We start from the raw sequence: 16,251 nt of genomic DNA, 5'->3' as shown, positions 1-16,251 counted from the left end.
TATTTTGCACATAATTCTCCCGACGAAAGAGTGACCTTCTCAAAATGTTTAATAAAATAGAAGATTTTAAAGAAGGAACTCCTCAAACTTTAGAAATAATTGCATCAGTACTTCCTTGTATTTTCAGTGTAAAGTTACTCAATCTCATCATCGGTGGATTGAATGTTAAGCTCCTCATTCGAACTCACTATTTCTTTACCTCTCTGAGATCGAGATTATGAACCTCCTTGGCCTCCTTCCATTGTAGTCGGAAGTTGAAGTTAAAAGCGTGTAGAATTGGAGTCGAACGTGTGTAGAGATTGCAGAATTGAGAATGAAAGTAGAGAAGATGGGTATGAAAACAATGAAATAAGCTCTCTATTTATAGAGTTTGGAGAGTAATGGATACTAAATCATAGTCATTGATTAAAAAAGGATCAAATGATCTCAATCGTTGAAAAAAATATAAATCCCCCTTTTTATCCCAATAGCTAGAACTGATTCCAACGGTGGTTCCAACGTTAAAAAAAAAAGAAAAAAGAAAAAATTGAACCAGCGATTAATTGTCGGTTCGACAATTTTTATTGGGCTGGAATCGTAACCGTTCCAGCACCCTGCGGGCCAGTTATGGTTCTGCCTCGACAATTGAGGTCAATCGGTACCTGACTTGTTGACTCCGTTATGGGCCCAAATCGGGTCTAGTTTGGATCCGACCAAAGGTCGAGTCTAGTCTAACTTATTAGTACCCAGTGGAGTTTTGATGTGTGGTCAAATAAGTCTGTAATTAGGTCTTTTTATGTGTAATGTGTATGTCTAAGTGTAAGAGACTTAGGATAACACACATGTACCACATGATGAACCTTGACAAAAGACGCAAGCGAGTGAGAAGGACGCACAAGAGAGGAGTCGTAGAAGAATTCTCCAGAAGCGAGAAGAAGCTCCAGAAAAGCTCGCATCCGAGGGACAAGAAGCTAGAAAGAAAACTGTGCAAGGCGACCAAGGCAGAACGAAGGAGGAAAATGGTCAACCCAAGCTAACCATTCTAGGCGCCCAGATCTGTTCCAGGTGCCTAGGTGCCCTAGATGCCCAATTAAGGTCAGCATGAACCATTGCCAAAATGGATCAGGATGGAGTCCACGTCAATAGAATCTAGATACCCGGATCATTTCCAGGGGCCTAGATTGCAAGGAATCATCCAAAGCCATTAGTGGACCATTGCCAGAGTGGATTGGGTTCGACGAATCTAGACGCCCAGAAGGCTTCCAAAAGCCCGAAGATGTCACGTCAGCACAATGGTTAGATCAAGAAAAAAGTTATAAATAGACTGAAGCTCAAAAAAGAAAAATACATACTCGATTTTATTGTCTTTTGTTCTTTATAGTTTTGCTCAACCATTGTAAGAGACTTCTCCGCCTCCGGAACATTTCTGAAGAAGGAGATCTTATGGAGTTGTTTATAGTCTTGAATTAACAACTCGAGAGTTATAATCAAGTAAATTCATAAGCCTCTTTCTGTGATGTATTTGATTTGGTTTAATTAATATGTGTGTGTCCTTGCTAAAGTTGTTAGCAAGAGAAAGATCGAAACTTTAATTTGTAGATTCCTAGTCACCCTCCCCTCTAGCGATACGATTTGCTTCCGTTGCACCAACATAACCTCCAAAACTTCATCCATTGCCTAATGTCCATCAACCTTAACTCACCATGGCCTTCACTTATTTAGTCTCATATCATTTTTGACACATTAGGACTTCTACTTATCCGGCCTCAACTTGAGAGCATTCCTTCGGGACTTATCGATGCACATGTCAAATCAACTTTGACATCTTGAGACATTCATCACCTTCCAAGCATCTAATCTTCCTTAACCTATCTAGACTTCTATTGCAAAGCATCTCATTACCATTCACCAATCGGGGCTTTCACTATCAAAAACTTAGTCCCCTTAATTTTCTTGAACTTTCATTGCCAACACATATTAGGCGTTCCTCTTATCAAGTTCATATTGAACTTTCCCCCTACCAATTCTTGGTTAGACTTTCTATTTGTCAATTCCCTATTGAACTTTTTATGTATCAACACTTGTTAGATTCCTATCTTTTAACAATGCTAACACCTATTAGGCTTTCCACTTTTATCAAATATGGGTTTCACTTTAATTCATTTAGACTTTATTCAATACCAAGTATCCAATCAACCTTCATCTACTTGAAATATCAATCTAACTTAAATTAACCTCAACCATATTGTCAACGAGAATTCAAATCTCACATTAGGCATTTTCGAATGTCGGCGGAGTTCGAACCACTGGTGATATTGGGTGTCATGTTAGGATCCACCTGTGCTTTTTGGATTTACCTAGTGGCTGATCTATGGGATAAGGTCGTCCACCTCCAAAATTAATCGGATCGTAAGAGTTAGATACTTAGATTAACAAAAAAATAATAGGATTATGCTAGAATATTTGTCCAAATATTAAAACTAAAATTGATTGCACCAATAATCTCTATTTTTTGATATTCGATAATATATTTATAATAGATCTATTCATCAATTCAAATTTTATCTCCTATACCAAAGCTAAATTCGAAATAGAATAGAGCAATCGACTCAAGTAGCCATTATGAAGTAGGGCAGTCGATTTTATGTAGGATCAATTGATTTAATTGTAACAATTAGTCAACTAGGGCAAATTATTAGTCACTAATTAGGTGAATTCTTAAAAAACAACAAGAGCTTTATAAGAAGGGGTTCAAAGAGAAATTTTTGGCACTAATTCTTAAGATAGTGTTTTTGAATTTTCAAGTTATTCTTAATCAATCGAAGTGAAAGAAAACAAGTTCAATTGTAGTTCTTCTTTGTACTATATTTGATCTTACTTATCATTTGTATCTCTTATTGTATGAGTTGAAGGTCGTAAACGATTTTTTTAACTTTGTAAGGATAAATGAGTGATATATATTTATATTTATATTATTTTATATATTTTTATGTATTAACAATTATAGACACCATATAATTGTTCATTATATTTTTGTGAAGTACTTATTTTATATTTCTGTGGCGCTTTTATTTGAAATGAAAACACTGCAAATAAAACTATCCTTATTAAAAAGTTGCCACGCGTCCCAACGGGCGGCTCTGATCGTTTTTGGTCTACCGCTGGCGGTGGCTTCGCTGAGTCGACAGATAGGGAATATTCCAAAGCTTATTCCCCCGACATTTCCACACGCAGCGATCTTCCGCCAGAAAACTCGCGGCAGCAAAATCTAAGACCACCTCCCGATCGTAGCACCTAGTAATATTCCCTCGGCATCTTCTTCTTCCCTGCCTCCCTATAAATTCCGCTAACCAACCATGCCTTCCACGTGTAGCGAGCGAGCGCCCCCAGCCTTACTGCAACCCTAATCCAGCTGCATTGTCTGTCTGCCATGGCCGCCGTCGTCGTGGTGTTCGACTTCGACAAGACCATCATCGACTGCGACAGCGATAACTGGGTCATCGACGAGCTCGGCGGCACGCAGCGCTTCGACCAGCTTCTCGAGACCTTGCCATGGAACACTGCGATGGTATGGTTTTTTTTTTCTGATACAGTGAGAAAGGTATCTGTATCTGTTGCAATGCTGATTTATTCTGATCTGTATATATCAGGATACGATCATGAGGGAGTTCCATGCGCAAGGAAGAACAATTGAGGAAATCGCAGAGATATTAAAGAATGCTCCTCTGCCGGCCGAGACCGTCGCCGCTATCAAATCAGCTTACTCTTTCGGGTATGTTCGTCTTTTGTTCGTTTTGTGTTTTCTTCCCTTCGCCGTCTGAATCGCTCCTGTTAATTCGATTTTCAGGTGTGATTTGAGGATAGTGAGCGATGCCAATAGATTCTTCATCGAGACCATTCTGAAGCACCACGGTCTGATGGGCTACTTCTCGGAGATCAACACGAACCCTGGGTACGTGGACGAGGAAGGGAGGCTCAGAATCTTCCCTTTTCACGACTTCAGTAGCTCTTCCCATGGCTGCAGTCTCTGCCCTCCCAACATGTGCAAGGTGATCCATGTTCTTCCTATTTGCAAGCTTTTCGCCATCGTTCTGTAGGCTGCCTGCACTGGATCTGAGTTCGAGCCGTGTTAAAATTATGCAGAGCAAAATAGTCGAGAGAATTCAAGCGTCAGCTCTTGCGGAGGGGAAGAAGCGCATCGTCTACCTGGGAGACGGGAAGGGGGATTACTGTCCTTCGCTCCGGCTCGGCGCGCAGGATTTTGTGATGCCGAGGAAGAACTTCCCGCTGTGGGAGCTCGTCGCCGAGAACCCTCACGCTCTCAGAGCAGAGATCCACGAGTGGAGCGATGCGGAGGAGCAGGAGAGGGTGTTGCTCCAGATCGTCGATGGGCTGCTGTCGGCCGAGCGCCGCAACGTTGGCCACTTGTTTTCGGCGGACTGCAAGTTGCAGAGTCTGCCATTGGCTTCGCCGGCGGCCTTGCCGAAGGCTCTTCGTGTTCCCAACTAAGGCATGCGTAGAAATTGAAGAAAGATAGAGAGCAAAAAAAAAAGACTAAAGAACAGAACTGGATTGTTTTTGTTTACATTTTTAAATATTTCAGTCAATCGATTGTGGAACTTAAATGAACATGTTTGTTGGAGAAGATCACGTCGACAAGATTTCGACTCAGAAAATGCAGTTGGATATAATCTTTTCTTGATCTAGATCTTCGAGTCTGGTTCTCCTAATACAAGAATAAAATTAACATATAAAATTTAAATAATATGATTTTATCTGGAGAGCAGAGGACTTAATAAATTTAAAATGTTTTTAAATTATGGTTATAATATAAATCAATTTTGTGGTTATAAAACTTTCCATGTGGAATTATTTTTTCATTAATATTAGAGTCAATTTTATCTATCTTTATTCATTTTTTTCAATAATTTTTTTTTATCAATTCTATCCTTTTCTCATTTCTAACGCCAACTTGGAGGATGATAATATGGATAAACGTCGCTATGAGTATTCATATTCTCACGTAGGTTTTGATTGAATGATTAATGTCTTGTAAGATGACATTATGATCTCTATTGGAATTATTTCTTCTAAACCAAAAATCAAATTGACGGGCGACTCTCCCATTATTGACCTTGGAGGGTTTTATTCTCTTGGGCTTCATTTCCAACTTAGCTTTCATTTCCAATTTATATAACCTTTTTTTATCCAACCTGAAAAGGTATACTCGAAAGCATTCAATTATATGTCTAATGGTACCTAAGTTATCTCCTGAGTGGCTGGCTTTGCTTCTCAATCGGCCAAGCCTAATTCCGAGTACTCTTGGAGAACCAAATTACTTTCCCAAGTACTAAGTATAGCAAACATCCTCGAGCACTAAACCTCCATCTCCAGAATGGCATCCCGAGACCAGAATCCCCTAGCACTGAATGAGCCAAGCATTGAACATCCCTGAACATTGAATGGGCTCAGCATCCCCGAGCACCAAATGGGTCTAGCATCCCCAAGCACTATGTATGATCCACATCTCCTATCACTTAACTTTCACGCAACTACATCCCTCTAGGGCTCAGGAAAGTCATTTGGATATGTACTGTGAGTACTTAGCACTCCTTCAAGGACAACATATTCGGGCTCAGGAGACGCATCTTAAGTGTTCTGTAAAATTGGTACTCAGCTTCAGCTCTGGGTGATCAAGCAAACAGGTGTCATTCACATGGAGATTCTCCTCAATGACTGTCACCCCTTCGTCCCCTAACTATTCCGCAAATGGATAATGGGTGAGAATGTGACAGTCGTCCATGTGGAAATTTCCTCAATGATTGTCCCCTAACAGCTCTTTAGAAGAAGAGCAAGCGGACAAGTGCTATCCACGGTGGCAGCATAGGAGGCGTAGCTTAGAGGTTATCGCTCCTCTATTTCTTAACCATCTCTTAAAGGATATCCACTTGGCGATTCCTTTACTGCGATTATATAATAGTCGACGAGGGTAAGTAAGAGGTGTGATTTTCTTCTCATGCGTAGATGTAACTCTTCTTTGTTACGTTCTTCTTTGTGTTTTCTCGTTTTCTCTCTCGCACTTCCATGAGCTTTTCCTTGCTATATCTCAGTTCTGACTTGAGTATCGGAGTTATTGTGTCAGTAGACTTATATTCCCTCACAGGCCACCAGAGTTTAGCCATCAGCACTAGCTACGTCAGTGCTGGGCTACACTGGGCTGGAGCTCAGTGCAACCACAAGTCACGTCATTGTCTTCCGTACTAGCCGATGATAGATAACGATCGATTCGAAAGAAAAATCTTATTTCGGAAAATACGCAACAACGTTTATCGTGATTATTTTCGGGGCTTTCTAATTATCACCGAAAATCGTATTTCCGATGTAGTATTCAATAGTCAACCTTTGACCACTGATTTAGGACAAATTGGTCGGAACTATTCCAATGATGATGGAACGTTATCCAGAAGCTTCGCAAGCTTCCAGCAATAACAAATCCTGGTAACAACATGACGACATAACCCTAACTTCCAACAATGACTTGTGGTGGTCGGAAATGATTTCCGACCATCGAGGATGTTCCGATAACATCCTGAAAAGGCTCCTCTCTGACAGCGGATCCGACAGCGGCTCTGGTGGTGGCTCCTCTCCATCAACAAGCTCTCTTCGACAACAAGCTCTCTTTGACAAACAAGCTTCTCTCCGGCAAACAAGCTTCTCTCTGGCAATAAGGCAGGTGCACGACGATCGGTGATGAGGCGGCAGTCTGATGTGTGCGACGGCTGGCAGGGACAGGCGGGGCAGAGCGGCACATTGCGAACAGAGAAGAAGAAGAGGAAGAGGGGAACACTGCTAGGGTTTCGGTCCTCGTGCATCATGGTCAGCTCCTCCATCTCTCGTGATATGATCCCTAGATGGACTTATTCAAATAACCCCTTCAAAATATTATCTTTAAGAATATGTTATTAGATTTGTTATTAATTTAGATAAGGTATTAGATTTATTAATATTTGTTATATTGACTTAGTATTGTCATAGGGTTATATATAGTCATTATGTAATCTTTTGAGATAAGCAAGGAAGTGATTCAATTAAGTAATCAATTTGTTTTGGTTATTGGAGGTCGATCCCCTCGAAATGATCTTCTCATCCCTTTTCTTCCATCCTTTTCTTTATTTTTCTATGAGATAGAACGCGGGTTCCTATCAACTTGGTATCAGAGCAAGGTTAATTTCATATTATAACAAATTGGAGATCCTATGAAGATGAATTCCCTTGTTAGCGAAGCAGAGATCCTATCAGATTTATTTATGAAGCAGAAAGATATTTTATTCTACACAACACATCAAATGATTCGAAGGTCGAAATAGCTTCTTTGTATCTGGATGGAGAGGCTTTCCGATGGTATCAATTATATATGTCATGTCATGGATCTACAATATGGAAAAAGTTTGTAGATGGTCTTCTAACTCGTTTTACACCTCAAGAGTATAATAATGCAGATGAGAAATTATCCAAAATTCAACAGATCACTACTGTAACAGAATATCATAATCACTTTCTTTGACTCTTTAACCAAACTTGTGATTGGTAAGAACGAAAATTGTTGAATACTTTTATTGAAGGACTTCATCTTGACACCCAAAGAGAGGTGAAGACGCGCTATCCTTGTACTGTAAAAGCTGCATTATCCTTTGCACGAATTCAAGAAGAGAAAGTCAATGAAGAAGCGTGAAGAAACGATAGGGCACACCGAAGTCATCAATGTACACAAAGGAGAGTATTGATGGATGAACCAATAGAGGATTCAAAGGAAAAAGATGATATCAATGAAAAAAAATACAAGAAAGTGTCAATAAAAAATAAGATGTCATTATGATAAAATCAATTCGTATATCAGAAGGATTGCAATCTCCACAACCAATAAAGGAAAGAGGATTCATTGAACAACAACAAGATAGTTACAAAGACAATATATATGAGGAGCTAAACTTGGTGATACCCGTAATTGAAGTCATTGGATCTACACCAATCTCTACTTCCATTGTTCTAGTGAACGAAGCGATAATGCCTTGTCATCTCCAACAACATCCAATATATCATAGAGTATTTTTTCATCATAACTCGATGAGAACCCAACGTAAGACTAAGCGAAGAAAAAGAAAGTATTGGCATGCTCATAAATTTTCAACGAAGACCCAAAGGAAAATTTCAAATTTAAGAAGAAATTATAAAAGGTCATTTGTCTTCGTCAAAAGGAGATTTCAATTGATGCATGATAATAAGCTATTTTATACAAATCATCGAAAGAAAAAGAAGAAAAAAAAGATCAACCTTGAGGACAAAGTTATTTTGAAGGACAGTGGAATGATACGATCCCTAGATGGACTTATTCAAATAACTCCTTCAAAATATTATCTTTTAGAATATGTTATTAGATTTGTTATTAATTTAGATAAGGTATTAGATTTATTAATATTTTTTATATTGACTTGGTATTATCGTAGGGTTATATATAGAGTCATTATGTAATCTTTTGAGATAAGCAAGGAAGTGCTTCAATTAAGTAATCAATTTATTTTGGTTATTGGAGGTCGATCCCCTCGAAGTGATCTTCTCATCCCCTTTCTTCCATCCTTTTCTTTATTTTTCTATGAGACAGAACACGGGTTCTTTGTAAGCATCCACCATAAATGCCCACAAAGTATTCTTTAGGAATGCTTTCAAAGCTTACCTTATTACATCTCGGGTTTCCATCAGTTGTTCGATTACATGTAGACCGTTCAAGATATCTTGAATTCTTGCATGTAGTCCGCTTGTCGATTCTCCGTCCATCATACGGATGTTGTACAACTTATTCGTCAGAAGGTCCCTCTTGCTGACTTTCGTATCCGAGGTGTCTTCATGCAATTCAATCAATTTATCCCAGAGATCCTTTGCACTGATGAAAGGCCCGACTCGATTCAACTCTTCCTTGGTCAATCCACATTGCAGAGTCTGGGTTGCCTTTGCATCTGCCTCTATCTTTTTCTTTGTAATTGCACCCCATTTGTCGCAGGACTGTCGTAAACCGTCATTGTCAATCAAAATTGTAAATACCGTCTGGATGACTATTCACATTTCTATTTGAGTCTTCAAGTGGTACTCCATTCTACCTTTTCAGTAGATGAAGTTCTCCCCGGAGAACAGCAGTGGCCTTGCGGTACTGAATCCTTCCTTATGGGCCATTGATCTAGCACAGAGAAAGAACAAAGAAAACTTATTCCAAGACTTAATTTTTTAAAAAATCATAAAATCTTTAAAAACCTGCTCGACCAATGGTTGCACTGTATTCGAGCACCCCACTCTGGTACCAATTATAGGATCGAAGAGAGCGCTAGAGGGGGTGAATAACGTTATCTATAGTGTTTTCTTGATTTTTATAAAATCATCGTTTACATTCATGAATTCAATTAAGCAAAGATAAAACTTGCAGTTTACATTCATGAAGTGTCCCGACCACTAGGACAATGCCACCTCACTGCTCCGCTGGCCTGGTTCCGCTGATGTTCGCTTGGATCACAAATTCGGACGCTTGGACTATGATCGCCTGGATTCCGGATAAGGTCACCTTGAATCAAAGTTCTTGCCCCTTCACTCCTGCATTACAAGTTAGTGTAAAAATAAAAGTAGCAAAAAAGGAGTAAGAATTTTAAATTGTTTAGTGGTCTTAACTTCGGATTTCCAGTGAAATCCTAAGTTAGACCAACGCCTACTGTTCCACTCCGGGAATGCGCCCTTACCCACTCCACTAGGGAGATTTTACCTATTTTGCCAACAAGTCTTTTAGATTTGTTGGACTTCCCGCTTAGCCTTGATCCTCGACCTCTAGGATTTGCTGCTAGGCAACTGGTCCACCTGACAGCCTAGACTTCCTGCCAAACTGTTGGGATGTATACCAGAATCCTAGCTGTGTAAATAAACATTCTGAAATAAGAATCACATTTGGTCAATATTTATGCAAGTGTCCATTTAATTTATATTGTAGATAAACATGGTGTGCGGAGTCACACACAAAAGACCATGTTATCAGTTCCTTATAGGTTATAAACAGTGTTCACAACCAAGATGGATTGGACAAACCATTGGAGTGGTTGTAGTGTAATTCGGTATTAGTCTGTCTTGACTATAGAATTACACTAGTACACTAAGTGTGTATTGAACAGGACCATCTGAGGATTGTTCGATTTATACTGACTATATAATCGAACTAAACCTCTGTTACTATAGATGTACATGCTCTTAATCCTGATATAATAACAAACACATGTGCTTAGTATATACTTCTTTAATTCATCAAAGGGTGAGATTTAGATCGATAGATCAATAGGCCCGATGAGTTGGGAAGTAGTATTATGTACATGGTGTATTGTTGATTATAGAAGGAATCTGTGTCCTATAATCTAGGTTGATGATGTCCCCTTGAGGAGCTCATAAGGATTATCATGTAAACCCTGCAGGTGGACCTTGTCCGCATGATAATAAGGTTGAGTGGTACTACTCTTGGAATAGATGTCGATTAAATTCGAGTTGTCAGTAACTCATTTAATTGACGGACATACGATATCTTAAACACAGGGAGACTAATGTACTTGTAGTAAGAAGGAGCCCATATTATAATATGGGATTGGTGCGGTAGTGCAATAATAACTCTCTAGTGGAATGAGTTATTATTGATAGACTTAAGCTGTATGTTCGGTGAAGAACATGGGAAGCTTAAGCCTATCAGGAGACCAAAATCAATTCCTCCTCTAGGTCCCTGTTGTAGCCTCTGGGAATCCTCAAGTCCACCTTGGAAGAATTCGTGAAGAAATCAGGCATTCGAACTCATACAAAGCTGTGTAATCGATCAGTGATCGATTACACACCTTGGTAATCGATCACCTGATCGATTACCAAGTTCCAGATTACCCCTGGTAACGATAGGTAATCGATCAATCGTGATCGATTACCAGACTGGTAATCGATAATCATCACTTGATCGATTACCAGTGTTAATGAGGAAAAGTTACGATGTTTAATCGATTCCCTGATCGATTAAGCTCCTCGGTTCGAATTGGAAACTTCCGAAATCTTGCCAAAATCTCCGAATTGATTGATCTAAATCATACCATGTTTATGATTCAATCATACCATGTTTATGGCTCAAATTATACCATATTTATGGGATGGCTAGGCTATAAAAGAAGGGGCTTGCCAAAGGGTTGAGGAGACACGAAGTTATCTCTTGGTGGCCGAGACTCTCTCGGCAGCCAACCCTTTCTTTCTTCTTCTCTTTTCTCCAAGCAAAGAGAAGGAAGTTTAGCAAGCCATCGGAGAGGAGAATTCTGGTGGAGAAATTCTCGAAGGATCGTTGCCCACACAACGTTCGAGAAGAGGAGAGGAATACAGCAGAAGATCAAGAGGTCTTCGGGTATAAACTTCATCCTTCACAACCGTCCAAAGAAAGGTATAATTTAATGTTTCCACGTTAATTAAATTATGCTTTTCATATTGGATCCTATAAACCAAACACAAGAGCCCAATGATCTAAACGAGTCGATCAAACTTCGTTTGATCGACTATGAGGGCAACTTGAGATCGTTTCCGAAAAATTTTTATTCTGCAAGAATCTACCGGAACGGTTTTTCAAGACTTTCCCATCACGATCTGTCTAGACTTTCCACCATGCATCTGGTCCAATTGATCTGCTTGGATTTCTATCATGCATCTGATCCTCCTGACCTACCTGGACTTGCACCTGGTGCACTTGGTCCTGCTAAGACTTTTACCTGGTCCTTTAGACCAGGACTTTCTTTTGCCTAGACTTTACTCTAGGACTTGCTTTGCCAAGCCTCAATTAGGACTTTTCTGTGCTCCCTGCACACTTAGATAAACATATTAGTACAAACCACACACTTAACTTGAACCTCGTGCCATTATCAAAATCAAGGTTCGATTATCTGGTACTCCCTGCACCAATATACTAGTGGTATTAGAACTAACATTATCAAACGATATTGAAAATAATTTATGAGTTAATATATATTCTTTTAAAATTAAATATAATAATTGTGAGAGGTTATGAGTAGTATGTGATTCATCTAAACTAATAAAATTTTTTTGGATATTATAGGAGTTATCAATTCAATGATAAGTTACACTCATATACGAATGTGTTTGCCAATAATCACTTTGAATATCAGAATATAAAGAACCTTTATTATTTAATTTATTAAATTCTTCAATTTAATTTTTTTCACGATTGTTTTACTAATTTTTAATTGTACAAGTAAGTGTACTTTTAAGAACACATTGTTTAGTAGAGGAATTAAGAGATTCTTTATAAAAATCTTCAAAAGTACATTTAGATCTAAAACTAAATAAAAGATGTCCAATGGAAATAAATCCAGCTAATAATTCTCTTAATTTATTATCAGAATATAAAAATAAACAAAAATCTGTACTTTCTTAGTGGAAAATTTAGATAATTGTGCTTGAGAATGATCGATTTCATATTTCGTTGAGTGCTTCGTTTTTACGTGTCGTTTCAATGACCCATAGCAGTAGCCAACTTGGAATTTATAGGAAATATTGTAGTAGTTACATTTTGCATGTAATTCTCATGACGAACGAGTGTCATTCTCAAAATGTTTAATAAAATAAAAGATTAAGGAGGAAACTCCCGAACCTTAGAAGTAATTGTATTGATACTTCCTTATGTTTTGAGTGTCGGAAGTTGCTCGGTCTCATCATCGGTGGATTGAATGTTGAGCTCCTCATTTAGACTCACTATTTCCTTGCCTCTCTGAGATCGAGATTATGAACCTCCTCGACCTCCTTCCATTGTAGTCGGAAGTTGAAGTTAAAAGCGTGTAGAATTAGAGTCGAACGTGTGTAGAGATCGTATGAGAATGAAAGTAAAGAAGATGGGTATGGAAATAATGAAATAAACTCTCTATTTATAGAGTTTGGAGAGTAAGAGATACTAAATCGTAGTCATTGATTAAAAAAAATCAAATAATCTCAACCGTTGAAAAAAATATAAATCCCCCTTTATCCCAATGGCTAGAACCGATTCTAACGATGGTTCCAACGTAAAAAAAAAGGCAAAAGAAAAAATTAAACCGATGATTAATTATCGGTTCGATGATTTTTATTGGGCTGGAATGGTAACCAATCCAGCACCCTACGGGCTAGTTATGGTTCTGGCTCGACAACCATGTCAATCAATACTTGACTCATTGACTCTGTTATGGGCCCAGATCGGGTCCAATTTAGATCCGGACGAAAGGTTGAGTCTAGTCTAACCTATTACTACCCCAGTGGAGTTTTGATGTGTGGTCAAATAAGTCTGAAATTAGGTCTTTGTTATGTGTGATGCGTGTGTCTAAGTGTAAGGGACTTAGGATAACACACGTGTACCACACGACGAACCTTGGCAAAATATGCGAGCGAGTGAGAAGGATGCACGAGAGAGGAGTCATAGAAGAGTACTCCGACGAAAAGAGAAGGGCACACGAATGCGATCTGGAAGAGCTCTATGCATCCGAGGGATGAGAAGCCGAAAAGAAAACTGCGCAAAGTGACCAAGGCAAAATGTAGGAGGAAAATGGTCAACCCAAGCTTGTTGGGATGTATACTATAAGTCTAGCTTTTGTATGAACATCTGTCTTGTAATATTTTAAAATGAGAATCACATTGGTCAAATGTCTGCATTTCTTATGTAATGCAGTTGTCCACTTAATTTATAATATAGATAACATGGTATATATGTGATGCCACACAGAAGATCATGTTATCGGTTCCTTATAAATTATAAATAGTAGCTCACAACCAAGATGGATAAGGACAAACCATTAGAACGGTTGTAGTGTAATTTGGTATTAGTCTATCTTGACTATAAAATTATACTAGTACACTTTGTGTGTATTGAGTAGGACCTTTTGAGGTCGTTCGATTTATACTGACTATATAATCGAACTAGACCTCAGTTATTATGGATGTGCATACTTTTAATCCCGATATAATAATAAGCACATATACTTAGTATGTATTTCTTTAATTCATCAAAGGGTGAGATTTATTCGTTAAATCAAAAGGCCCGATGAGTAGGGAGATAATGTTATGTATATGGTGTGTTGTTGATTATAGAAGGAAACTGTATCCTAATATATAGGCTGATGATGTCCTCTTGAGAAGCTCATAAAGATTATCATGTAAACCCTGTAGGTGGACTTAGTTCCGTATGATAATAAAATTGAGCGGTACTACTCTTGAACTCAAAAGTTAATTAATTGAGTTGTCAGTAATTCAATTAATTGACGGACATACGATATCTTAAAAATAGGGAGTGTAACGCCCGTAAAATTTCTAGCAATTTTATAAGAATTTTTGCATGATTATAATGGGCTTTTATGTGGGCTCTTTCAAAAATAAAAGAAAATAGAGCAAAAAGGATGCATAGCCAAGGTTCGAACCCCAAACCTCCAAGCAAGTAGCAAACCCTTATGATGCATGTGATAACCAAGAGCCCCAATAGGGGTGTGCTATTAGAAAGGTAAGGGAAATGGTAGATAAGGGTAGGGGAGGCGAAGGGACACCTTCACTTAGAATAAATAGGAGTAAGTGGAGAGGCAAGGGGATGAAAAGTCATTTTCTTCTTCCTCCTTCTTCTTCCTCCACCAAAACCACCCCTCTTCTTCTTCCATTTTTGAAAGCTCAAGGTCTAGGGTTCCTCCCTAGGAAGTTCACAAGGGAATCACTCAAGGGCTTATTCCCTTATTAAGGCAAGGATACGCAAAGGAAATTCTAGGAGCGGAGGTCTTCTCTTCTCTCCACCAAGAGTATATTTTCTTGTAGTAAACCAAGCGAGAGGATGTAAGTAATCCCCTCACCTGCAGTACAAGTTGTTTCGAGTGTTTTTGATTGCTTAAAACCTAGGACCATGCCCTTGTAAGTTTCGGCCAAGTCCAAGAACTAGGGTTAGGGGAAAATCCCAAGCCCATCTATGCTTGCTAAAAGTCTCTCATGTTATGCTATGTATTATGTGATGTTAGTTTGATGTTTTTCATTTCCCTAGGACCATGCCTTTAGAAGTTTCGACCATGTCCAAGAACTAGGGGTAGGGGAAAACCTATGCTTGCTAAAAGTCCCTATGTTATGCTATGTATTATGTGATGTTAGTTTAATGTTTTCCATGCTTGAGGCTACTTAAAACCTAGGACCATGCCCCTTGTAAGTTTCGGCCAGAAGTGTTTTGAGGCTAGGGGAAAGATAAAAATCTCAAACATGCTTACTAATGATCTTCCATGTCATGCTATATATACATGATGTTGACATGATGATAGCTAGACTTTATGTTAGCATGATTTCTTTATGTCACCACCTTATGTCCATGTTAACTCTATTAATGCATGCTTATGTTATGCTTATTGTGTCATGATGTACATGCTTATGTTTCATGCCCACTAGGGCACACCTATGTTATGCATGGCTTATGTATGATGAAATGCCTAAGAGATGCTTCCCTATGAGTTGGGACTAAGAGCACTCTTTATGTTATGACAAGGAACATGATATGCTATTTTACTTTTGTATGGCTTGTACCGGACCCTAGCAAGGTCCATGGGATGGGCTCCTACGTTGCCCCTAGGTCGACGGTCGTAGTACGGACCTAGTACGGGATGGGCTCCTACGTTGCCCCTAGGTCGACGGTCGTAGTACGGACCTAGTTCCCTAGTGGGTTCGGGATTAGCTACCTCGGATCTATTTTAGGGATGCGCGCAAAATAATGTATGTGGTACAATGCCGGGCCCTCATGTTGAGATTATGTTTAAATACCTATAATATATATGGGGAGTAGCAGGAGGGGCAAAGATGTGTGTGGCAGTGGCATGGTGGAAGAGATCTGCTTTATGTTTCATGACTTATGCATGTTCTAAAGTTTTGCATGTTAATTGTTAAGAGTCGATTACTACTTGATGTCTTTTGATGATTGCTACTTGATGTTAACTTAGACTTGTTTTGATGGTTTATACTTGATGTGAAACTATACTCGTTTTGTTCTATGAAGCCTTGAAATGTTAAGCATTTGTTTTAGTTAAAGAATTGCTAAGAACCTTCTTACCATGTTTGAATTGTTAAGTGATAGATGACTATGTACTTAGATTATACTTTGAATTCCTTATTGATGTTCATGTACTCTATACTTGTGTTTAGGCTCCTATACTTCCATTATATTGATTATCATGAACT

The 16,251-nt window shown here is 38.8% G+C and overlaps 1 protein-coding gene across 1 annotated transcript; it reads left to right on the top strand.

Annotated features, from left to right (window-relative positions):
• The first annotated feature begins 3,358 nt into the window (after window positions 1–3,358).
• On the top strand, window positions 3,359–4,685 carry LOC141830797 (inorganic pyrophosphatase 2-like). Its single transcript, XM_074718222.1, has 4 exons — window positions 3,359–3,547; window positions 3,630–3,751; window positions 3,827–4,028; window positions 4,123–4,685. The coding sequence occupies exons 1-4, from the start codon at window positions 3,410–3,412 to the stop codon at window positions 4,486–4,488; spliced, it is 828 nt and encodes a 275-aa protein (XP_074574323.1). The 5' UTR covers window positions 3,359–3,409; the 3' UTR covers window positions 4,489–4,685.
• Window positions 4,686–16,251: the final 11,566 nt, after the last annotated feature.

This window comes from Curcuma longa, chromosome 6 (genome assembly GCF_044706935.1).
Source record: "Curcuma longa cultivar G26 ecotype Majalengka, Jawa Barat chromosome 6, ITB_CL_G26_1.1, whole genome shotgun sequence".
Lineage (NCBI taxonomy): Eukaryota > Viridiplantae > Streptophyta > Magnoliopsida > Zingiberales > Zingiberaceae > Curcuma > Curcuma longa.
This window is presented reverse-complemented; position numbering and strand designations above follow the sequence as displayed.

What these genes read in the sequence shown, in the direction of transcription:
- LOC141830797 (XM_074718222.1), top strand. Translation starts at nt 3,410, where the DNA reads ATGGCCGCCGTCGTCGTGGTGTTCGACTTCGACAAGACCATCATCGAC. An exon ending in TGCCATGGAACACTGCGATG is followed by an intron (nt 3,548 to 3,629) that starts GTATGGTTTTTT and finishes TGTATATATCAG; the next exon opens with GATACGATCATGAGGGAGTT. An exon ending in GCCCTCCCAACATGTGCAAG is followed by an intron (nt 4,029 to 4,122) that starts GTGATCCATGTT and finishes AAAATTATGCAG; the next exon opens with AGCAAAATAGTCGAGAGAAT.